The 25,540-nt window shown below is 36.9% G+C and overlaps 1 protein-coding gene across 1 annotated transcript; it reads right to left on the bottom strand.

Annotated features, from left to right (window-relative positions):
- Positions 1-27: 27 nt before the first annotated feature.
- EIF3E (eukaryotic translation initiation factor 3 subunit E) lies at positions 28-21,494 on the bottom strand. Its single transcript, XM_071738204.1, has 13 exons — positions 21,334-21,494; positions 19,340-19,454; positions 16,373-16,490; positions 14,447-14,489; positions 13,895-13,999; positions 11,730-11,855; positions 9,843-9,967; positions 8,625-8,751; positions 7,291-7,392; positions 6,240-6,349; positions 1,705-1,807; positions 1,293-1,427; positions 28-192 (listed from the first exon to the last, which is right to left on the bottom strand). Exons 1-13 carry the CDS (start codon positions 21,421-21,423, stop codon positions 154-156), a joined length of 1,338 nt encoding a protein of 445 aa, XP_071594305.1. The 5' UTR covers positions 21,424-21,494; the 3' UTR covers positions 28-153.
- Positions 21,495-25,540: the final 4,046 nt, after the last annotated feature.

Below are 25,540 nucleotides of genomic sequence, written 5' to 3' on the forward strand. Positions count from 1 at the left end.
CTATTTAAGTTAGAGATGCACAGACTGTTAAAATTAGCCAATTTTATTTAAATAATGCTAGATGGAATACATTGTTACCTCTCTCAAAAAACTTAGTTATGTGCTTTTTAGTAAAATGAAAACCAATTTTTTTCCCCTCTCTGCAGAAGTTTTTCAGTAGAAGCCAGAGTCTTGAGTAGCCCAGTTAGGTGCCTGAAGAATAAATAAATAAGGATTAGTGGAAAATAAATTACTATATTATCTGTTTTTTTACTGCAACTTATGAGAAATTATTTTTAAAAACTGCATGAGAGTGAGAATACTCTGCACTGATGTGAGAATATTGTCAATTAGTGAAGGATCCCCTGTAAGTTTAAAACAAGGACTGATTCATCAGACATACATGCTGTAATTAAATTAATCCTGAGTCCCCCAAGTTAGTAGTTTCAAAAATAAAAAGTTTAAAAGATTCCAAAATAAATATGAAAATGATTTGGCAGCTAATTTTTTAAAAAAGAAAGTAGTATCGCATTTCACATGACTGCCCTTTAAAGGAATAAACTGATTCACCACTACTTGTCCAACTTCCATCAGTATTCCAGTCATGCAGTGAGGAAAGCAAATAAATTTTGAAAACATTGAAAGTTCTTTAAATGTTTTATGTATGTATGGCCAGGTCTGTAGTGTGACCTCAGAATCATCCACCCTACACTGTTCTCTCCCTCACAAAGGGAGAGAACATATTGTGAAGTGGACCGAGGCAAAACCTGATGATCTTGCCAACTTTTGTATTTTTAAGCATGGTTCTGCTTAAACCTCTGACTGACCCAATTACATTCTCTAGTATTTCATGAAATGGGTTTAACAATTAAGGTTTTGCACAACTTCTCCTTCATGTTCCAGTCTTAGACATCACTCCTTCTCACAATACTATGCATACACCTATGAGTACTTTTCAAGTACAAGCCACTTAAAGTAATACAATTACCCATAACTGTCACCCTTCACATTAAGCTCTTTTCAAGGTGGTGAAGGAGACCATTTAAAGGAAAGAGGGAATCAAATTATGACAGAAAAACTCCTAGTGATCCAACATAAAAAATGAATACTTCATGATGAAAAGAGAGGTAAGAAAAAAACCAGGAATTACTGTCTAATGTTCACTAGAAAAAAACAAAACCTTTTCAACTTATTGCCTAGGGTCAGAACTAGCCATACATATATCTGATGAATTAAGGAACAGGTTAAGAATTAGACTTAACTATCTCACAAAAAAGACAGCAGAAATTCAGAAAAATATCACTTATACCAACCTCAGATCTACCACTCTGATTCAATTTCTTCTCAATGTTCATAGCCAACATTTGACTACGAAAAGAGAGGCTTTTGGTCTTTTCAATCACTTGTTGATAAGGTGAGACTGCATTGTTGCCCATGACTACATGGCCCTGAAACACAAGACATGGCAAATATAAAAATCACTTGAAACCCAAATGCCTTTAATTTAGAGCTCCTTTTTCAGAGCTTTCACAATCATTCTACCCACAGTATATAAAAAAAAATAAATTAAAGAAAATTAAAAAAAAAAAAAAAAAAGAATCCACAGCACTTTGTAGGAAAGGAAAACAAAACAGCAGGAATTAGAATTCACTGTTCCTGGATAAGGTAAAATAAACATGATAAAAAATTTAACAAATACGCTTGGATCCATCAATACAGTCTTACCAGCTTTGAATCCAATTTGGCATCTAATCGTGCATTTCGAATTAGATTGACAATCCATCTTTCTGCTTCTTCAGGAGTCATATTCAGTTTATCTGCCAACATTCTAAAAGATAGGAGACTCAATCAAAAGGTGAAACAGAATCCCTCTGATGCTGGTAAACATGACTAGAGACTATAGAATCCAAGCCAAATCATCACAGCCCAGGACTGTATTCAGTAAATACCAGGTATCTGGGAAGCATATTTTCATTTGACCAAAGTGATTGTAAAGCTTACATACATGCACTCCTGTACATCTCCCACCTCCTCTGCTTTACCCTGGGACATGGTGAATAAAATATTCACATATTCCAAGTACACATTTAGTCATTCTGAACTTCTACTAAATTCTGTACCTAAAACTTGACCAGCACATTTTTTCATATATTCCTATTAAAACCTGCCAATGTGAAAATTTATCAGAAAACTGTCAGTTATCTCACCAGAACATAAAACATCATTTGGAAGAGTATAAATTAATGATTTTTTCTGATTTAAAGTCAGCCAGAAGTCACAGAAGTTTAGACTAATTAGTCCAGGAAAGTGTTTCTCAGTAGCACATTTAGCAATAAACATCACCCTAAAGTTTCAGGGACAAGAGCCATAAGAGTTTGTTACAGAAAATAGGACAGACACACAACTTCCTACTATTTCAAGAAAGTATGGTGAGGTAGGATGGAGAAAGGAAAATTCTTAATGTAATAAGCAATCTTGTCCAGGAATAACTGCTTCTGATGGAGTTTCCCATGGCTTGCCAGCCATCTCCTTCAGCCTCCTGCTGACATTTGGCTCTTACACAACATTTGTAACACTTGTTCCCCCACCAGCTTTCAGACCAAGGTAATGGTAGCAAACAAAGTAAGGGCTACAGATAGGACCAAAAAGCCAGCATGCTACATCAAGTTTCACAAGAGTTCAACTTCTCACCATTTTACAGCATATTGCTTAAATATATTTTCCTCAAATATATTTTTCTCCACCTAATAGAGAAATTTTTTTCTTGATTACTGTTAATGCAAGAGAATACTTTATAATGTATCAATTATTACCTCATCTACCTAGCTAGACTATCTATATAGTCTACTTTATACAGTCTTTTCTGCTATATATTCTTGATCTATCACCCTTTAATTCCATTTTTTGCCACAGACCAACACAAAGTGAGATGAATAGGAAAAAAACAAAATTCGAATACTGGGTTTACACTGAGCTCACCACAGTGAAAAGACACAACGAACAGGCAACAAAGTATCTGGAGATTGGCAAAGCAAGGCGCAGTAAAATGCCAACACACATTTGGCATACACAACCACCTTTGGGATTGTAGGGTGGAACATCTATCCTTGAAGACAGACAAGAATCAACTAGACAAGACCTTAATTAGCATAATGGAACACCACAGGGGTTCCTGCTCAGCATTAACTGGGTGCACAGGATTGAACCAGGTGACTTCCAGAGGTCCCTTTCAACCTACAGCACATAGATTTTGCTTATTCTTTAACCTGAGGTCCCTATGTACTTGCAGGGGAAAAGGGCACAGACATAGAGAATCATTCCAAACTAGAAACTATTAAATACTTTGTATCACCTAGCGGATAAAAACTACCTTTTTCCTATTGTGTCTAAGTTTTACTAGCTCAGCTTCTCCAGAGGTAGGCTTTTTTTTTTTTTTTCAATTAAAATATATGCATATTAAAATATGCAGCTACATGACAGAAATAGCACGCCTCTGTTCAGGTATTTTTCCCCTTCACATGCATTTGGATAAATTAAAAAATCACAATGAAAATTACAGGGTAAATAGGGATATGAAAACCTCTTTTATCTCAATTTCTGTGGTGATAGGGTAGTTTCCCAACCGTAGTTTCAAATATAGTCCTTTACATTATTTCTGTCGTTTTTATAAGAAGATTCACTTATTGGGTCATGAAACAACAAATGCTGCTTAAGTTCTCCTTTGCTTAAAAGGCAAATTTACTGAATTGCATATATCTTTATATATGAAGAAGCCTATCTTTTACTGTACAGAGAAAAAAATTATATTGAAGAATGAAATATACTAAGCTCTTCAATCAAATACAGGCATATCACAATAACCAAAATACATTCTGAATTTATTTAATCTATTTCTCCATATAAAACATGCAATTTCAAACAGTAACCTAATTGCAGGATGAATTTTAAATTACAACTGAAAAAACAACTACATCCTTTGGAAAAGTGTCAGCTGCATAACAGATGTAAGCAGTTACAAAAAAAAAAAAAAAAAAAGAAATAATTAAATGAGCCATCTATTTTCTGTTTAGCATAAGGAATAGCAGATTTTCTACTGTTTTCAAATTTGTTCTGAATAATTAAATGGACCTTATCAAGCATTGTGGGACAACCAACTAGTCTGCAACTCCAGGAACAGCAGTGGAAATCACTTTTGGACAAAAATACAAGAACTATACCTCAGTAAAAGGTTTAATGAAAAGCATTTTCACTGGCTTAATTCTCCAAAAGCAAGGCTGAAATGCATTAAGAAACACTTATAAACTCCACTTGCTGCATGTGAGGCAGAAATTTAAGGCTTATGTCCATCATTTAAAACATAGTGACCTACTGAACAGAATCTCATTACTGATGATTGATTCCACATGCAAGTACCTGATGCATGAACTGATACATGGTAGGAATATCCATATCAATATGGAGTATGTCTCAAATTTTATCACTTGCCTCTGAACATACCATAATGCTCAAAAAACATTTCTCCCTGTACAAGTCCATTACACAGAACAAGGAGACCTCACTACAACATTTTATATTGTGAAATACCACATGTGGCACAAAAAATTACAAACTGTAATAAATAAGTAATAAGCATTGATTAAATGACAACAACCTGCCACAGACCTTTATTTGTCTTATAAAAATTGCTGTTTTTCAGTAAAGAATCACTGGTATGGTTATCAATGCCTTTTAACAGAGAGACTTAAGCATACTTAAGATACATGCTCCACACTTCTCAATTCACTGACTGGAGCCAGATCAAAGAAGACTTCTTAGAATGTCACCTTTACTTAAGTAAAAAAGCTTAAACACCCAGTTTCATTAAAGATGTATGCTCAAATACATGCTGTATTCAAGTACCAAAAATCACACAGGAAATAACAAGACCCTATAGAGTTTTAGATTCCGCAGAAAACTCATAATAAGAGAAACTTTTTAACATTTTTTTGATCCTAAATACTTATTCAACTCCCCTTTATCTCTAGATGTCTTAAACAACTTTAAGCAGCCTACTGCACAAAGTATTAGTTGCAGAAAAATGGAATTATGGAAGCTTTGTTCAGTTTTATTCAGTTTACTATTATGATTTTACTTAAAACACAATCTATCACAGCTGATTCAAACACTTACAATTTTCCAAGTGCATTGAAAACAAGTGTGTCTTCATGTTATTGAAGAGAGATTAAATGTAATAAGAATATATAATAAAAAGTAATCTGTTCAATAACTTTGCACAAGTCTAACAATTTTCTCTCAAGTCCTTCTCTTGAGCAATCAAGAAGTGTTAAATTGCTTCCTTAGAAGACCAGATTCACACATTTGCTCTGGATGCAAGCTGGAATCTATCAAGACACCACCGAACTTGATAGATTTAATAGCTTTGGTTTTTGCTGTGTCAAGGATCTCTGCACTGTTCTCTACCACTGGGGTTTTTATAGCATTCAGAGTTCTTTGCTTTTTTCTAAGTTTTAATTTAAGGGATGTTGAAATATGGAGAACAGGAGCAGAGGCCATGTAGAAAAGGATCTCAGTCATGCACATCTTCCTGCTTAGTTTCTAGAATAGTAGGCATTGGAGTGGTCCATCTGAAAAGTCTGCTTTTACAAGATGAATTTGAGTAAATAATATACATCCTTGCTAAGAACATTTTGTTACTGCTAAATCCTTCTCTTTGTGCCACAGGGAATAACATCTATTGGTTTCTATTAAACTCATTAAAAAAGCAATACAGTTTTAATAATTTTCAAAGAACACACTTAGAAGACAGACATGGGTATCCATATCTGCTAACTATAAACATAAGCAATTGTTGTATTTGCAATTTATATTTAATACACCACTCTATATTAATGTGTAGAACTGAGATCCCAATTAAGACACCTGGACTTAGGATATCTGGATATCAAAGCTGCCATTCAGTCCAGTAGAGATCTAGCTTGACACCATGAGAGTATTTTAGCCTGAAAGGACTGTTTCCTTGGGGATGAGTAAGAGTGGTAAAGAAAAGTTGTTTTAAATTTAATCACAAGAATTCAACTTTAAGATATGATTGTTTAAATTTAAGTATACCGCATTACAGACATAAAACTAGAACGACAGCTATCAAGTTTGTTACTGATTTTCCTTTCTTCTGATGACTGAATATTTTAATACTGAAGTGTTTGTCAAACTGTCATCCATGACCAATTTCTCTGAACTGTCACATTAAGGAGTTATCTTACCCAATGCTGATACACTGATGGATGCGACAAAAAGTCTCAAATATGAAGAGCCGAGCATTCTCTATGAAGTCCTCAAGACAAGCCACTAAGAAGAAATCATTCACAAGCACCTGCAGGTGTAAGGAGAAAGGGAAGACTGAGAACAACATGGTACTAATTTACCAGCAGACACTGCCAATAAACATGACCAGTGAACAGTCCACGTAAGGACAGTTCTTGGTATGTTCCAAGATGTGAAGAAAAAGCTACAGATTTGGAAGAAATCTGCATTGATTTGCAGCTTGCTAAATTAAAGCTGCATGCTAAAGTGATCACTGAGGTCTGACCTGAAAAGAAAACAAGGTCTACCACTGTCATGTATCTACCCAAGATCACTCCAACGTGCAAAATTTAACTCCTCTCAGATGTTGTAGGATTCTTCTTTCATTCTGCAATTTGATTAGCATTTGTCCTTACCATGGAAACCACTTTATTTAGTAATGTAAGTGTCCTATAAAGCTCAGATTACAGGATCAGCAGTCCTATCCAGTGAAGACTATATGCCTTCTAATTTACCTAGATAGGTAAATTAGAATTTATGAAAGTCAAAGCAGAGATTAGTAAGAATTTCTCATATTTGCTATTAAAAATAGTAATTTTTACACCAATCAACCAAACTGTTATCTTGAACTATTCATATCAGATAAACTGATTCCAAGACTATATATTTGACTATCCTAATGTTATTTTGCATTACTTTTTACCATCAGAATTCCAAGATGTAGTATCTTTCATAACCAAAATGCAAATCCAAAATTTTCTTCAAGTATTTACCAAACACTAATGGAAAAGTTCAGCCAAATGCATGATTGCCCATTCACTTCTTGTTCTAGAACTGCTCAAGTATAATTTTAAAGCTATATTCTTACTAGTAGGTCTTGTGCTACAAAATGAATTGTCAAAAAACAAAACAAGCACAAAAACATACCCCTCCAAATTAAAGCTCACCAGAAAAAAATGACCTGGTCACTGCCAATTTTACTTAAATGAAGAAAATTCTTATAAATCTTACTGTTTCACACTCTCTCAGCTTCTTCTGTGCACCATCAAAATCAAAATTAACATACAAGCATTCCACAAATTCTGTGATAGGGTCTCTGTATGTGTAGGATTCCTGTCAAAAAAATTAGGAACAATATTAGAAACTAAGGCCACAAGATCGTTTGAGTATTCCTTATATTTAGTACTGGAACCATACATAATTTTAACTAAAATATTAACTTAAACTTCCCCATTTCTCTAAGAAAAGCTGAATAGATTCACTCTTCTCCCTCCCCTACACATAGCATGGTTAAACAACCAGAAGCACAGTTGTACTTTTAGCATTTCCTGCTGCAACTTTTGGCTTAGAAAAATGTCAGGGACTGGAGCTATTTCTGTATCAAACCTAACTATTTCTTAAGATATAGTAGAACAGATTTTCTTCCTAAATTTTTAGTTCAAAGAGCATTCCAACATCTAACCCTTTATACTTTAAAGTGAATGATCATGCAATTTACACCAACAGCTTAACTAACACAAATAAATTCAAGCATTCTGTGTATAGAAAGTATTTTGGCAATTTTAGGAATTTCTCAGCTCAGGAGCAACATGAGATCTACATACATCTGAGTAAATTGAGAAATAATTAGACATACTCTGATACACATTTTAAGACAGCTTACTATCTGTCACTATCTGCTTTGGCATACAAAAATCAGATTATTTATGAAATTACTGATTTTTTTTTTTTTCCATGGATCAAAGTTCATTCTCCTTACATGGACTGTATTTACATTCTTAACTTAGATTTAAAATTTAGTTTTATAGGTAAAGGTTTTTTTACATAGAGATTTTAAGGGTTAACTAAGTAATTTACACCCACTATGTAAAAAAATCTTTGATTGAACACCTTTTAAATTTGATGGAAATGAACAAACCATTTACCTTTCTTAAAGGTAAGACCTTGCAAGACCTTACTGAAGTCTTGCAGGTGTAAGTGATCTAGTAGAGCAAAAAGCCTACCATGACACTTGACAAAACACTGAATAAAGTGCTCTGGTTTTGCTACATAGCCCAGTCACTTGTTTTATTATATAAACTGCTTTCAAACCTATAAAACCTTTACCACCTCATAATCTAATACTGTGAACCATAGAGAGTAGAAGAGGACTAAGAAATAAATCTCTCAGTGGTTTCATAACTTTAGAAGTTTTGCCAGTTTACTTTACAGTGAAAAATTAGATCAATGCTAGAAACTAAGCACCCATATATATGTATAAGTCCTAAACTAGGCCTACTATTAGAAGAAAATTTTTATGAAGTCTCAGCAAAAAAAGGACAGAAAACAGGTATTTCAGGCCTTACCTGCTGAATAACCTTGACTAGATCTTTCAGCACTTGTCTGCGTTTTCGAACATCCTTGTTTGTTATGACTGCAGTAGTCAGGTATCTGAGGATATGTGGGCACATTGTCTGAATTGCATTGAGATACCTGGAAAGAAAAAAAAATCCAGATAAAGCTCTGCAAATTTGCATGTTCTTCAATACAGTGTTCACAATAAATATCTTAAGCAAATTTTATATAATACAATACCAGGGCTCATGACTGACCATTTACTTAAATACAGAAGGATGAATTATTTTTGTTAACCTTCATTGTGATTATCTTTTTCAGACTGGGAGAGAGGAGAGGAATGGAAACAAGAGGAAGAGAAGGCAACAGTGCACAAAGACAAGAAAAGGAGCTAGCACTGCAAAGGAAGAGTCCATTTGCTAAATTCAGGTCAACACTGCCCCAATCAGTGTTGACTGATTTTAGTGTTTTTACAAGAGGAGTTTGCACAGGCATACAACCACAGGAAATCCTTTCTTGTATTGCCATCTGATCCTGTAGCTTTCCTGTTCCAACTCTCCAATAAATTACCTCACATTTACAAGTGACAAGGATAAACTAAAATTAAAAAAAGAAAAACACAAACAAAATATACACTATGAAATAAAAAGCAGGCAAAAAAATCCACTACAAACTGCAAGCATTCTGGGATCATCATGCAAAAAAAATCAACAGATTTTCTTCAGTGTTACCCTTCTAATGTATACATCCCGCCAGGTACTAGACAGAGAAGAAAATCTTTAATACTTTATTGGTTTTAAACTATTCTAGGTTCCTAGAAGTCAGTCCACTCACAAATGGCTATAGTGTTTCAATTTTTTTTTTCATTCTTCTTAGATTTTCCTTGAGAGACCTCCTTAAACAAGTTTTGTAAAATCAAAACAGAGCAGTACCTTCCTCAACAGCCCTAAAGATATGGAAAGAGTTAATCTAGTAAACCCAGTTGTTCCATCTGCTCCCAAGCACCAGAAAAAAGAGCCAGTTCTTCCTACTTCACTGTCCCTTCTTAAAGGTAAATTATAATCATCAACCAAAGCAGATTATACACAAGAATTGCAAAAATTTATTCCAAGTGTCAACATCTTAAAAATTACTAAAACAATTTCAGGCTTTATGTTCTATGAGCTTGCATATTCATCATCTGCCTTCGTTTTGATTTAAAGACCCCCACATATGACATCACAACTTACTGTGGTTGATAGAGAAACAGGTCAATGATATTGTCCCTTCCTTTAGGATGATTGAAAAACACAAATAAAGACCAGTGGATGAGCCATGTCCTTTGCTGAAGTGACTGCAGTGGAGAGCTGACAGACTAAAAGATAACATAACATCAGTTTAAGTCAAATAAAAGGGAAAGTTTGCAAGAGTATTAGTGCATGAAAACCTCTAATTGTTAAGAAATTCGATTTTTCACTGGCTCCTTTTAGCCCTTTAAAACTCTAAAACTGAGTTTGACCTCCAGCTTTTTAGGCTGTCACCTGTTAAAGATAAACCTACTGAAAGCTATAACCAAGGTAAGTTTTCCAATATTCCAAACTGTTTGCTGAAATTTGTATTCTGGTATGGCAAGAGCAGATTTTAGCTCTCCAAAGACCACCATAAGTTACTACTCCCCTTTTTAATATTGAATTTTGTTTCTTTCATTCACTCTTCAGACAATCTGAGGAACTAGCTATTTGGCTTCCTTAGCTTTTCAGTATTTCTTCCTTTCTAGAACCACAGGGGCTTTTTTTGCCATACACTCAGAAAATGAAGAAACATCACAATCCCTTTCAGACAAGAACTAAGAATGTAACTATCCTCATTTAAACCTTCTGATACTGCACAAATAAGGATTCAAAGTATCTGTATTGGCTCCAAACTTCAGCAGCATATCAAATAAATTGCAAAGTAACATGTCACTAGTGGTGTCCCCCAGGGATCAGTGTTGGGACCAGTTCTATTTAATATCTTTATTGACAATTTAGATGAGGGGATTGAGTCCATCATCAGCAAATTTGCAGCTGACACTAAGCTGGAGGGAAGTGTCGATCAGCTGGAAGGCAGGAGGGCTCTGCAGAGGGAGCTGGACAAACTGGAGAGTTGGGCTGATTCCAACAGGATGAGGTTCAACAAGGCCAAGTGCCGGGTCCTGCACTTTGGCCACAACAACCCCATGGGGAGCTCCAGGCTGGGGACAGAGTGGCTGAGAGCAGCCAGGCAGAAAGGGACCTGGGAGTTTGGATTGACAGGAAGCTGAACATGAGCCAGCAGTGTGCCCAGGTAGCCAAGAAGGCCAATGGCATCCTGGCCTGTATCAGGAACAGCGTGGCCAGCAGGTCCAAGGAAGGGATTCTGCCCCTGTACTCAGCGCTGGTGAGGCCACACCTCGAGTCCTGTGTCCGGTTCTGGGCCCCTCAGTTCAGGAAGGATATCGAGGTCCTGGAGCAGGTCCAAAGGAGGGCAACCCGGCTGGTGAAGGGACTCAAGCACAGATCCTATGAGGAGAGGCTGAGGGAGCTGGGGGTGTTCAGCCTGGAGAAGAGGAGGCTCAGAGGAGACCTCATCACTCTCTACAACTCCCTGAAAGGAGGTTGGAGCCAGGGGGGGCTTGGTCTCTTTTCCCAGGCAACCCTCAGCAAGACAAGAGGGCATGGTCTCAAGTTGTGCCGGGGGAGGTTTAGGTTGGACATTAGAAAGAATTTCTTTACTGAGAGGGTGATCAGACACTGGAATGGGCTGCCCAGGGAAGTGGTGGATTCTCCGTCCCTGGAGATATTTAAAAAGAGACTGGATGTGGCACTCAGTGCCATGGGCTGGTAACTGCAGCAGTAGTGGATCGAGGGTTGGACTTGATGATCTCTGAAGTCCCTTCCAACCCAGCCAATTCTATGATTCTATGTTGAGAATGAACTGACACATCAAATCATAAACACCCCAAAGAGCATGACAACTAACTAATAGCTTCACTATTTCTTCAGGAGCACCCATTCATGCTCCCACTATTAAGTACTGATGAAAAGGTGGTAAGCTACTTCTAAACAAGACTGCAAGTGATTCACAACAAATCTTAACACAACCAAGATTTTACTTACATTATTATCTATTGTCTCCTTTAGTCTTGTAAGATCTTCCATGGCTGCATCCCAATTCTGCATCAGAATTTCAGATGCCAATTTTCCCCACAGAGAACTCAAAGCATTCCTGTCTGTTGCTGGAACCTATTTTCAGTAACAGCAACAAAGCAATATTATTAAAGGGTGTTTCTTTGTTTGTTTGTTTGTTTTTTATTAAGTACATAATAATATTAAATAAAATATTTTTGGCAGTACTTTTAATTTACAAAATTTTAAATTTACCCAACACCAAATTGCATGTGTCTATCTTTCTAAAATTGATATATATATATTAAAAAAGCTTTTTAAGTACAGAAGAAAAAGCAGCAGTAAAGCTCCTAAAGCAGAAACTATACAATCCTGTCAAAGTCAAAGCTGCATGATACTGCAGATTAAGTTAAAAAAAAAAATTAAAAAAAAAATGCACAAGCACCAGATGACACACTGGTTCCAAAATTTTATATCATATAAAATGCTTCTAAACTACTAAAACAAGGTTATTGTAAAGCAGGTTTCTAAAGAACTCATGATAGTAGGAAGCCACCTTAAAAAAGCTAGTACTCAAAGTTTTCTTCTAATGCTGTGCCAAAAATGCATATTTCTTACAGAAATGTCCAGTGAAACTGCAACTTTGCATTAGTCAATCTCTTTCCTGGAAGGGTAGTCTAAGGTCAAGCTGTGTTAGTTTTATACAGGAATGAATTACACTAGGTCATTCACAGTGTCAAATTCTGTTCCAAGATCAATTTACAATAGTTCTTTCATAGGTTGTTTCATCACACAAAACTTTAAACAAATCTCCCATCAGAATTAATAACAAAAGTCCTATACCAAGCTATTACCAGTGCAAGAAAAGTACTTCACTTTTTGAAATTTATTTGACACAAGAATGTAATGCTAAGCCTAGAATTAAATCATGAAGAATTAAGCTACCCACAAATGTACATAAATAACTTATTTCCCCTCTCAGCACACAGAATGTGTCTGTAACACTGAAAACTGTGAAGAACTCATCTTTATCATCAACAGTTAGATGAATTCAACTCATTCCTACTTTAAACCCTATTCTGACTGAATATGTATTCCCCAATTTTGCTTCTTGTCAGTGCCACTTACTCTAGAATTTCAGAAAGTTCACAATATCACACAGCAAACCCAAACCTAAAAATATGAGCCACTACATATTTTCCACATATCTGAGAGAGATTCACGTTTTAGAAGTCATAATCTTCCAAGCAACCAAGGTGCCCATCTAGCACATACTTTTTGTTGAGGAAATCACACACATTGTGCTGGTTCCAAATAACAACAGTTACCTGCTGAAAAGAACTGCTTGTAGATACTGCAGCTCTTCCAGGTATACTATTTTGATTGTTCAAGCAGTTACCTTAAATTTTCTTTTGTTTAGTAAAACAGGACATTCACTGACCACCAACAATAAATCTATTTTGTGGATATTCTTACAAGACACTAAAACTTCATTCATAAAACGTACTCTCACCATTAACAAATAACATGAATTACAACATGAAAAGAATTCCTTGAGAGTCAACGAACTGGTTCTACAATTCTCATTTAAGGTGCTTACATTTCCTAGGGAGGTGATTTAAACCCACCTCCTCTTAAATCCACCACAAAATTCAAGAGAACACAGATAGGAGTTCAGATAGGAAGCTGGTGGTTCACTGTTACCACCAATTCTTTTCAATCCACCTGTAAGCTTTCCACTACTGTTGAAAACATCTGTGCACAAAAACGACCATTCAATTTGCTGGTGGTTTGTTTTTTGGGTTTTGGTTTTTTGGGGTTTTTTTAATACATACTTTTTTTCAGAATATCATTACAGTGAGGGAAGAATAAGTATTCCATAATTAAATGTTACCTCAGGATCTACCAATTTAAAGGACAGTTCTGAATTCAGTATGACAATGACAAGAACTGCTGCACAATAGTCAGTGATGGTTATTAAAATCTTTTTCTCTCTTCCTTGGGAAGAGAGAAAACAGTAGTTTTCTCATAAAAGGCACTAAAGCATTATATTTTAAGAATTAATACAGAGACAACTTACTGGTCTAAGTATTTAATTTGTAAAAACAAACTCAGTCACAAAACAAACCCAAACCCTACAAACACACAACACTTACCAGAACCCTGAAGAAATAGAGATATTCTGCAGCTCCTGAGTAATTACCACATTCATACTGGAATTTTGCATATCTGTAGAGTGTATCTAGGTACTCCTGCCTAAACTGAAAAAGAACACAAAAAAGCATTTCTTTACTAGGAAAAATGCTGTTACAAGCCAATTTTGATAGTAAAGTAACCTTTGAAGTCTTTAGGTTCTTTTAAGACACAGTACACAGGAAGAACAGAAAACTATTCTACTCTTAATCCAAGTCACTTAATTAAAAATTACACCAATACTGGAAAAGGTGATATTCTGTATTACAAAGTAAAGCACATCTTAGTTACAAGGATGCAGCTAACATTAAGCTTCACCTTTATTTCTGCTTGTGTAAAAATTACAAGTTCAAAGGCATTTGAATAAATCATGTTAGAATTAGGACTTCTGCCTATTAATTCCAATGACATGAAACAGGCCAACATGCTAGTCCATAATTGCTCAGAGCTATTGGCTGTGGGGAAGGCTTGATGGAGATACCAGAATTTCAAACTGATAAAAAATTAAAACTTACACCATGCTTCTCGGCTAAGTAGTCAAACAGCATCCGACCGTCCCTGTAACAAAAAGATTAAAACTGCTAGTTTTAGAAAACAAACTGATTGTTACCATACAATACAACTTTTAGCTATTAAAACACCCATATAGAAGATTAAATTTAAAGTTAATACTCCTCCACTTGAGAAAAAGCAACTGCAGGAAGAGTGAGCCAATTACTCCTAAAGTGTCATGAAGCAGTTTCTAAAATTTAAAAAGAATGCCAGCTGCAACAATAAGTAGATGTAAGGGTAGGAGGTTATTCTAAATTTCTTGGCATCCTAAGTTATCCCCAGTAATACATATGGAAGCAATGAAATAATCTCATGGGTTTCTTCCAGTGAAACACACTTCAAGAATGAGGAACACTATTTCCCTATAATTTTAAAGTCAATGTTCTCCAAGAGCTGCACAGAAAAAACAAAAGCAAAATGTTTTGGCTTACTCTTAAAACCCTCTTGAAAAGCCTCCTTTACATACCATTGTTTACCACTCCAACTTTGATACTCCAAACAGAGCTGTCATGGATCAAAATCCATCAACTAAAGCCCTAATAATATGCAGTTCTAAATTTGATAGATTCTAAATCACCAGCAGAAATTCACAGAAGAATCAAAAATTGTTTCCTACTATCTGAAGCATGCTACCTTTAACAAGATGACACCTTTCACTTCATTCTCCATATTAGTGTATAAATAATAATTTAAAAAAAGAATTAAATAAAACTTGCTGCATATGGGTAGCAGGGCTAATATTTCATAGTATTAGGCACATTATAGGATCAAAAAATGCATGGACTGACTATCTCTCTCTTCCAAAGAAGTTATGTATTTGGAGTAAATGCTACTGACCAAAAAAAAGTTTGTTCACTCAGTGTCTTCCTAAGGTAATTCCAGAGAGAATGTTACAGACTTCTACATCAGTAGACACATAAAGCTTGCCAACAATAAATCCAAGTACAGGCTTCACCTTCAAATTCAAGTCAAGCCACAGGTACTCTATCTGATGCAGAACACTCCGTTTGTAATCTTACAGCATTTAAGGCTGAAGAGGGGATGTAATTAATTATCCAGAGTTGGTTAGGCACTTTTACAACAGTAATAATATATAATAATGCTTCCTGTGCAAAAGATAACAAGCATAACTTACATTAAACAAGCACCTACCCACCCTTCTGTTGAGGCTGCACAGTTCCCTCCCAATGACTACAGCTGAACTCTCCTACAGGGCCCAGTTCAGGTTTGACCACAAGAAAACTCTCATAGCCCTTAGACAAAATGTGCAGACAAACTCATTCTACTTTAATTACTGCTGTAAAGAAAGTAAGAAGAAATTGGGTATATTTTATAAAATTATTATGAGTACCACATTAAACTAACCAGTTAGACAGTTTGGGGATGGGGGAGGGTAATGAGGAAGTACAGGAGTCCTGAAAGAAATGTGGTGTGAGGCTCTCAGACTGAGAAAGATAGCATTCCATAATCCTGTGGAAAGTAGAAGGCAGATGGTCTTCTAGAAAAGAGAATCTGAACTGTTTCAGCCCATATTTCCACTCAAAATCACCCAAACAATAACTCCCTTCAAAAGAAAAAAAAAAAAGCACCCCCAACCTGCCCAAAGCAAACCCTGGCTGATTTGACTCCACTGAATGATGTCACATGTGCCAAGCTGATTCATGAATATAAAGAACAACCAAGGTACCTTACACACAGCAAGTAAAGGCATGAAAAGAGTGAGTTGTGTCTAGCAATCCCAGCTACTCAGCCATAAGAATTACTGAAATATTGGCTGGAGGTAAAAAAAATCTTTGTAGTTCTTCTTTACAGCTGCTAGACAGAGAGCATTCCTATCAACACCTAAGAGGCACCAACAAGCCATCCAGCAAAATTATGTTAGAAATTACCTAGTGGACTGCATTTGCCTTGTAGTCTCTGGATCTTCAAACATCTTGACAATAGGTTCAGTTTCAGCTTGCAGCTGCTTCAGCTGTGCAACAACAGTGGTCCTCTTCTCACGCAAAGCTAAACACAAAAGAGTTTTAAAGTAATGCCTGAAGTTTTTACAGAAGCCAACCTGTAATTACATGGTGCTAACAGCACGTTAGAAAATATCTTTGCACTAGAGAGCTGGTACAGCTGGATCAAAAGACAAGGTATCTTCAGATTTCTACTAAGGGATAAACACACTTCTAAGTATTTATTTGGAATAAACTTGGAACAAAGTAACAATGCTAAGACCCCAATAAGATCAGTTTTTCTCTAACTGACAAAGTCCTGAAAACCCATTTTCAGAATATTTAACTGAAAATTAACAAGAAGAATTTTATGCAGCTCCATCTGCAAAACTACAATATGGAACATATGCATGCCTAATTAGAATATTAAACTTTTTATGAAGAACTGTTTGGAAATAGAGCTATCAGCTTTATGGTTATTTTACACAGACCCAAACTTCCTCACCAAGTGCTACCAGTGTAATAAAATGAACACTTCAACCAAATTCAGAAAAGTCTGCTTAAAAAAAAATCCAAAAAACAAAAATAAAAATAACACTACACAGAAACTGGCCATAGGAGACAAAAACTGTATGGGATCAGAGAAGCCAAGATCAAATCCCAAGTGAGAACAGTGTACAAAAATCCATGAATGTGACCCACACCAGGACACTCAATGGCACAGTGAACCTATTAAACATTTTGTGATTTGAGTACATATTTGTAAAGCAGGTCCAAAGTCTGCTAACACCATAGTGGTGACCCACTCTACATCTAAAAATCACTTGCCTGATAGGAAGTGTTCCAATAAGGAGAAATTATCTCCCACTTCAGATGAATCTTGAGATTATAAAAAGGAAAGTGAAAACAGATCAAAGAAAAAACACTCAGCTGACTTACTAAGAGTGTGAAAATATTCTCTCGTAGCTGTGTAATTTTAAATTCATCACAGGGAAGACAAGACAAAAGCAACTACAAATTGGGAAGAGGCATTTCTAAGTATTACAGTGTCAGTGAACTTAGCTTTGTGCATTTGAAACTTGGTCTTAATAAAAGAAGTAATTAGCATAAAATTCTAATGAAGCCAGCAATTCCACAAATGAAAAGTACCTGTGTGTACATAAGTTCTGGTAAATGCTGACGTGTGTAGATCAAACAAATCCCAGAGCAAGTTAAGACCTTTTCAGAGGAAGCTGTACAAGCAAGCACTTTGAAAAACTGACTCCATGTGAATTTACCTCTGCTTAGGTTAATTTTATACTGTTGACTAAAAGCCACAGATCCATATATGGAAAAACAATCTTTTGTCAAAATGATAACATACCTTAGAGAGATGTTTAAAAATATAATAAAAACATTAAATGGGTGGAAACTGTTGGACTACATGAAGACAGAGCTTTCCCAGTGACTAAATTAATTCACTTTACTTGCAGGTATGGCCTTATGAGATTATGCACTTAGCAACTTGCTTCAATAAGTGGTTGTAACCAAAATATTGAAGTCATTAGACTAGTTTCTTTGTGAAAGTGTGCTAGAACTAACATTTTTGTGCTGTTTTCTACTTCAGTATTTTTACTACTTATTTGGGGATTGGACTCTATGAATTGCCAGGGTCCTTCCAACCCTTACCACTGTGTTTTCTGTGGTTTACTACCCAACAGCACTCCTTTTTAACAGGTTAGAAAGGATGGGGAAAAAAAAACATTTTCAGCTTTAAGATTTTTTTACAGCCCTGACACAGACCGACTTTTTTTAATCAGTAGAAGTGATATGTAACCTGAAAGTGAAGCCATCGTTACAACTGTTTCTTAGATTACAGAAGGGGAAAACTCTGGGTTTCATTCTGTGTACAACATCCATAAATCCATCACTTCTCTTCATGTATTTCCAAAGAGACTACCTGCCAGTTTAAAGAGCCCCGATGGAGAAAGGTCCAGAGGCAGAACAACAGTTGAATCTTGTACCTGGCTATGAAAAACAACCTAGGTCTCTCCCTCCTAAGCTGCAGGGAAGACAGACTATAGTCTCACTAGTTTGAAAAAGGAGTTTTTTTAAAAAAAGAGAAATAACAGAAAAGTGTATATTCAAAGACTAGGGAAGTCCTTCAGGAAGGAGGGAAAAAATACAAATGAAAAAGAAAAAATACATACAAAAAACCTCAAAATAACAGAAACAAGAAACAACAACAGAAAAACCCCCTAAAAACCAAAAAAGTCCACGAAGGATGGAAAAATTAGAAAAAGCAAAATATTCTCATTTTCTCTGCCTTCTCAAATGCTTCTCAGGTAGACAAACTTAAAAAGTAATCAGGAAAGCTTCCACTAAGAGACTGAGTTTCATATTCATTACCAAAATATCAAAATGCATTTTCTTCTAGAAAAAACAGAATTTTTATGCTGATACAAGTGAGGAAATTGTATTTTCAAAAACATCTATCTCCTCAGTGTCTAAAAATCAACCACAGGCAGACACATTAATGCGATTACAGTGGTTATCTAGAAATTACTAGTGGAAATCCAGCAGAAATCTGGAAATTATGTACTAGATGCTTTAAAGAAAAGATTTAGTGATCCCAAGTTGTTGTGCTGTAATGTTTAATTTGACAGATTAAAAATAAGCGTAGATCTATTAGGCTATATCTTTAAGATGTCAGAAATTACAAAATCAGCATCAAAATATTTCACCCATCATTCGAAGACTAAGCTCTAAACTTTCCTGGATTGGTGGATTCCATTTCTTTCAGTATTGCACATACTTTAGTTAAAGCCAAAGTTAAGCAGTATTCTAGTTTTTATGTTCAAGAAGCAAGCTACCACATACTATTATTTTAGGCAGGAAGGGTGTAAAACAAATATTGCTTCTAAATGACCAGCTTACCATGTGGAATTTCATCAGAATAAAGATTTTTGTACACATCCATAGCAAAATCCACCATGTTGGTATCACTAAGGAGATCCAGCTTTCCTTGGAGTAGCTCTTTTTCATTGTAGATCTGGAACAGAAATTATTAAAATACTCTTCTAACAGTTGTCACCAGTTTCTAATTCATAACATGTCATGACATTTATGGCAAAGTTTATGTATCCAGTTTATTTTTGTACAATTAAACAGTACTGACACATCATATCTCACAGCTTACCAAGATCTCACAGCTGTCAATTAGTGAGCTTATGATACAGCCTCTCTATATTCTTGCTCTTAGTAAGGTATCAGCAATTTTCTCCTACTTATGAATGCAGGAGCTGCAAAGACTACTTAAAAGACAAGTAACATTTTAGATTAGTATTCCTGCTACAGGTTCAGTAATTATTATTACTACTAATGGAAAAAAAAAATCTGAAAACATAATCTATCTACACACCTATAGAAAAAAATAAATCCCTGGAAAGACTTTTCTTTCAAACTAGTGAATACTTACCAAACAACAACATGCTGGGCAGCACAGACTAGACAAATAATTTAAAATGCATCTCAGAATCAAAAATCAATCCTATAATTTAACTGTAGTAAATATTAAACTTAAATATGTTTTATATCTATAGAGTAGGAGAAAATTTAGATTTGTTTTGAAATTTGATGCTGTCCTCTGAAATTTGTTAGATTACTTTTTCAAAGTTCCTACCCCATAATTTAGCCATGACTTGTAAACTGCTGTTCAGACTTTCAAGATGCAGCTGAGGGCCTAGTCCACCTCAGTAACAAATCTGCATGAAGGCTGGATTAGAATTCACAGCACTACATTTATGGACATCTCAGATACTGAACCTCCAAAAATTTCAATTACCTCTGAACATATTTTTCAAGATTAACATCGACAAAAAATAACAGTTTCATTAACTTGAGCTGATTTACAAATGCCAAAATACTACAAGTGTATGACATTTTTGTCATGGCAGACCTAATGACAAACCTCAAGCAAAACCAACACATTAGCCACGAAAAGTGGTTGGGTGAAGTCATCTCAATGTTCACATACTTAACTGGTTTAGTTCTGAAGCCTAAAATAGTATTTCAAGTGCAAAGCTTTTTACATTATTTTTACACATTTCTAAATGGATTGATGAGTCCTTCTGACAGTTCAGATTGATGAGGGTTTAGCCTGAGTACCTCCAGCATTATTGGTTTCTTCACAGCAATTTTATATAAGCGTATACACACACACACACACACACACACACACACACACACACACAAAGGCCAACAAGAAACAACACGAGAAGGTAGCTACACTTGGTTTAAGCACAAATTCGTAATGACGATGGCATAAAATCAAAACAAATTGATTACCGATAGTTTCTACACTAACGCACCCCCACACACCGCCCTGCAACCCCACGGCCGCGGGGCAACACGAGTGACAGCGTCCGCAGAGCACTGTCAGCCGGGGCCGCCTCACGCTGCCGGGGAGCAGACAGAATACGAACGGCAGCTGAGCAAGACAACTTTTGCTTTCCCCTTCCGAGAGTCAAACTAAAAGGAAGAAACTACGCCAAATCCGAAGAAGGAAAAAGAGGAGTTCTCCTCTGCCTCACGAGCAAGCAGCCCAGGGAGCTGCGCTGCCGGAGGAGAGGCTGTCCCAGGCTTCCTCTCAGCCATGGCAGTGCTCTCCCTCCCTCACAGCGAAGGCCTACGAGCCTCTTCCTCACCCTTTCCCCACGCGGCGCAGAAGCCCCGAGCTCCTCCCTCAGGAAGTGAGTTCCGAGCCTCCTCACGGGCCGGGCCCGGACCCTGCAGCGTGTGGGAAAAGAGACGGAGACGGCGACGGCGCGCACAGGCCCAGGAGAGGCACCACCAGCTCCCGGTAGCTCCTGCCGCTTCTCCGCTCCCCCGGCCGCAGGGCTGGCTCTCCTGCCTTTGGGACAGCCACGTACCTCCTTCACGGAGAGGAACTCCAGCAGCGGGAAGACCAAGTGCCGGTCCAAGAAGTGCGCGATCTTGGTGGTCAGGTCGTACTCCGCCATCTTGGCGACAGGAAAGAAAAGCGAGAGGCGGGGCCCGGCAGCAACAGCGGCAGCGATGGCTCTTACGAACTTGCGCATATGAGCCGGTCCCGCCGTTCTTAAGCGCTCGGTGCGCATGCGCGGAGCCGGCCGGCGGGGAGGCGGGGCCGTGTGGGGGGTATGGAGCGGCCTCAAGGTTTTGCAGTACGGCCCTGGGGGGAATGGCTGGGCTGCTCTTCGCTCTCCGGCTTGAGGCGGCTGCAGGGCCCGCCTGGGTGCAGGGGGTGGTGGATACGGGGGCGCAGTGCGGGTGAGGCAGGACCCGGCCGGTGCCCCTGGCCCTGCCTGTGGCTCAGGATGGGTGAAGGTTCCAGCAGAGCGCTTAAGTGCTCAGAGAGAATCTGTCTCATCTGGGGTCCGCTTCGTAGAACTCGATTTCTGAGGTGGGGAATGTTTCCTCAAAGTGTTACAGAACAGCTTTTGGGTGCGAGTGCAGCACCACGGCTGTGTGCCAGTGATGGGAACTTCACTTGTGTTCATCTGGTAAAGAGGAACTTGAGGGGGGCCTAAACTGTCTTTGGCACCAAGTAAAATAGTTATTAATGTTGGTTCATGCTGGCCATTTCACTGAGCTCGTAGTGGTTCAGAAACAGAATCACCAAGGTTGGAAAGGGCTTCCATGATCATCAAGTTTATTCATCAGCCCAGCACCACCAGCCAACTAAACCATCTCCTCAAGTGCTGGGTTGACATGCTTTTTGAACATGTCCAGAGACAATGACTCCACGACTTCACTGGGCAGCTTGTTCTAGTGCCTGGCCATTCTATCCATAAAGAAATTTTTCCTAATCTCCAATCTGAACCTCTACTGCCCAATTGGAGTCCATTTCCTCTTATCACCAGGCACACAGAAGAGACCAGCCCCTGTGATAAAATGCAGTAAAAGAGGCCGGGGAGGTGGTGAACACTGGCTTACACAGTGCAGTCCATGGAGTCACTAATATTGATGATACCTTGGACACTTCTTGTAGCCAAGAGTAAACAGAATAGCAAGTTCACCAAGGTGTTATTTCACCAGAGCACAGAAAAATATAAATGGAACTTTCTACTTCTATGGTAAGTTTTCTACTTACTTTTGTTGGGACACACAGTTGATTCTAGTGAGTCAAGCCTCATCTCTTCACATAAAGCATGACTCAAGCCTTTGTCTCAAAGAAACTTTTCCATCCTTGAGCAGAGGCATAAATCATTTGCTTAATGAATCATGCAACTATAGACTATGGCAACAACAGTAGCTGTTTGTGCTTAAGTTAATGTAGTCCAAACTAGTTTTAGAGTTGGTTGGTTTGTTTTAACAGAAATGGAAAATTAAAAATAAGGAGATAGTATGCTTACTAAGCCATTCCTCAAGTTGCTTGTGGTGTTCTTCCTACCTTAGCAGAAAGATGCAAAGGCTACAGAATTCAGGGTGTGACAGACTTTTAGAGGTAAGTCTTCAGAGCAGCTCAGTGATTACCATGGTAGAAGGTGTCCTGTGAGATAAAAAGAAAAAATAAGTGTACTTACACAGGATTAATAAATTAAGTTCTTCACCTGAGTTATTAGCACTTTCATATAAATCCATGGTATGCGTATCTTTTTATATAGTAATGTTATTTTCAGGACTTCATAATTGGAAAAGAATTTGTTTTTATCTACAAGACAATATTTTTCATATTAATTATAGATATTATTTGCTTTAAATGGTGCTTATACCTACATATGGCATACATAATCTCTAATGATGTGCCCCATACTACTCTTTCCCGAGTAACTGTGTGGGTTCCTTCTCAGCCTGTTTGAAGTTGCTGTTGGTTATGCCTCCTTCCTGCACTCAAATTACAGAGCTGCCAGGGGAAGGTCTGAATACAAAAGGCTGAAGTGTCCAAGGCACTGTGGAGAGCTTAATTCCTTTTAATAAGTGACTACCTGCAAGAAAGAAGTACACTAATGACTAGAAGAGTGTAATGAAATAGCTGGGGAGAGCCCTTTAGGAGGAAGACCAGTACAACAATACTGTAGCAGGAGTACCTGTCAGAAAAACTGTTGTTTATTCCAAAGTTGAATGTACCCTCTGCTGGGTACTGCTCTTCTGAAAAAAAAAAAAGAAAAGCATCACTAAGTGCTTTAGCTGTATATCGTTTGCTGAAATGCCTATGTCCTGAAAATTGTTCTAAAATACATTTAAGCTTTCACAGTCTAAGCCAGTCTTCACTGAATAACTGGAAATTTTAGTTTGTTTTGAACTTTTGCACAAACACCTGACTGAGGGATCGCACAAGACATAGGAACCTCAATGCCAAATTTTAATTTTGACAGACCAGACTTGAAGCTGAAGTGCTTTAACCTAGAAGAGTGCCTCCCTTTCTGGAAATTCAGTCCAGTGTACCTAAGATTGCTTGTTTGTTTCATGAAATAAAAGCTTTTTGGCTAGAATGATATAGAAAAATATCTTAAGAAAACCAACAGGAGTGTATCTTCATCTCTTGGTTTCATAGTTCTCAACTAGAAACTTTTGTCTCAAGGTTTCCTTTTACATAATTGGTTGTCACTTGCCTTATTGTTAACATAACAGTGGAATCCAGAGCTCTCTAAATTATTAGAATTAAATAATCATTAGGAAGTCATAGTAAATATTTGTTCACATTATCAAAAGCAAATTTAATACTATTAACTTCTTCCATATCCATGACACAGAATATAGACAATATGGTTCTAATCTTATGTACAAGTTGGTATTTATAATTCAGAAATGTGGGTTTTTTTGTCTTAACGTGGCTGATATCTGAAAAAAAAAAAAAAAAAAAAAAAAAAAAAAGTTCATTCCCACATTTTAGGAATATATTTGTTAAAATAAAAATATTCCTAAAATCAAGAATGTCACATCCAGAAGAATTCACTGCTCTCAGCTATTTGTGGATAGCAATTCAATTTCCACTGTGTATCTCATAATTCATATGAATGACAATAAAATAGAAAATGACAGTGTTGTTGTGTTAGCAGGTTTTTATGTCTTGGAAGAATGGTCATACTACAAAACTGAGTGCAGCAATGGTTGCTTGATTGTGCTGTACTAATGAGTGCTATTAGGCTCTGTGCTCAGCCTTCAATGTGACATTTTCTGGTCTTTTTGAAATATTTTTTGATACAAAAGCTAAACAATTTATTGAACTCTTGTGTTCTGATGTTCAACAATTATTTGACTCAATTGACTGACTGAATAGAAGTCAGTCTGTTCTAATACTGTCTCTGGAGGTTTCAAACAAACTTAAGTTTTTGTAAAACAGGGAAACGGAGTACTTTTTTCCTCCATAAAGGTAATAAAGAACAACAGAGAAAACAAGGATAATTCGTAAAGAAAGGAGTCTTATGTGTTCATTCCTCGTGTGGGAAAAAAAGATTCCCTGTCTCATTGCTTACCAAATACAGGATACCCATCAGAAAAAAGGCTGAAGAGCTGGCTCTCTTATAAATGTAGATGTCTCCTGAGTTACATCCTCTAAAAAAATCCAGCATATATCATAATACACTGGTACCTGATAGGGTTAAAATTATTATTGCAAGGAAACCCATATGACTTGTGGCTTTGATCCTGTTCTTAGTCCACTGCCTTGCTTTATTTAGAGAATGCAGTATATCAAGGGCATCAAGGGGAACCTTTTAGACAGAAATAGTCCTTATTGTTCCTGTGGTACAATTTTGATTTTGTTCATCAACGTAGCAAGAAAAGGTAGGAGAATGTTTAGTTTGATAACAAATAACAAATGCCTTTTCATTGTTACAGCTCGTCCAGTTCTTTGCTTTCAAGAGAGATTTGAAAGGCCTGTTAGAAGGCAGAGGTAGATCTGGGAGTTACAGAAGACTTCAGCAAGCTTAATTAGATTGCTTAGCAATAAATGAGTTTGGCTCTATAAGTATGACAGAGTGTACTTTGAATATACAAAACAAGGCAAAGGAAATTGTAAGTAAAGCTTTTTATACCAAAGTATTGGAAGCAGTGAGGAAGGGCAAAATTTAATCTGAATTCTTTATTATTGGCAGTGATGGATGAGCATTAAAGAAGGAGGCTTTGGTTTCCAATCTCAAGTTGTTTGCAGCA

Source organism: Heliangelus exortis, chromosome 2 (genome assembly GCF_036169615.1).
Source record: "Heliangelus exortis chromosome 2, bHelExo1.hap1, whole genome shotgun sequence".
Lineage (NCBI taxonomy): Eukaryota > Metazoa > Chordata > Aves > Apodiformes > Trochilidae > Heliangelus > Heliangelus exortis.

Excerpts from the sequence above, each read along its gene's own strand:
- EIF3E (XM_071738204.1), bottom strand. The coding sequence starts at position 21,423 with ATGGCGGAGTACGACCTGACCACCAAGATCGCGCACTTCTTGGACCGG. Across the intron at positions 16,491-19,339 it reads TTCTGATGAAATTCCACATG|CTTTGCGTGAGAAGAGGACC; the intron begins GTAAGCTGGTCA and ends TTTTGTGTTTAG. Across the intron at positions 193-1,292 it reads ATCAGAGTGGTAGATCTGAG|GCACCTAACTGGGCTACTCA; the intron begins GTTGGTATAAGT and ends TTTATTCTTCAG.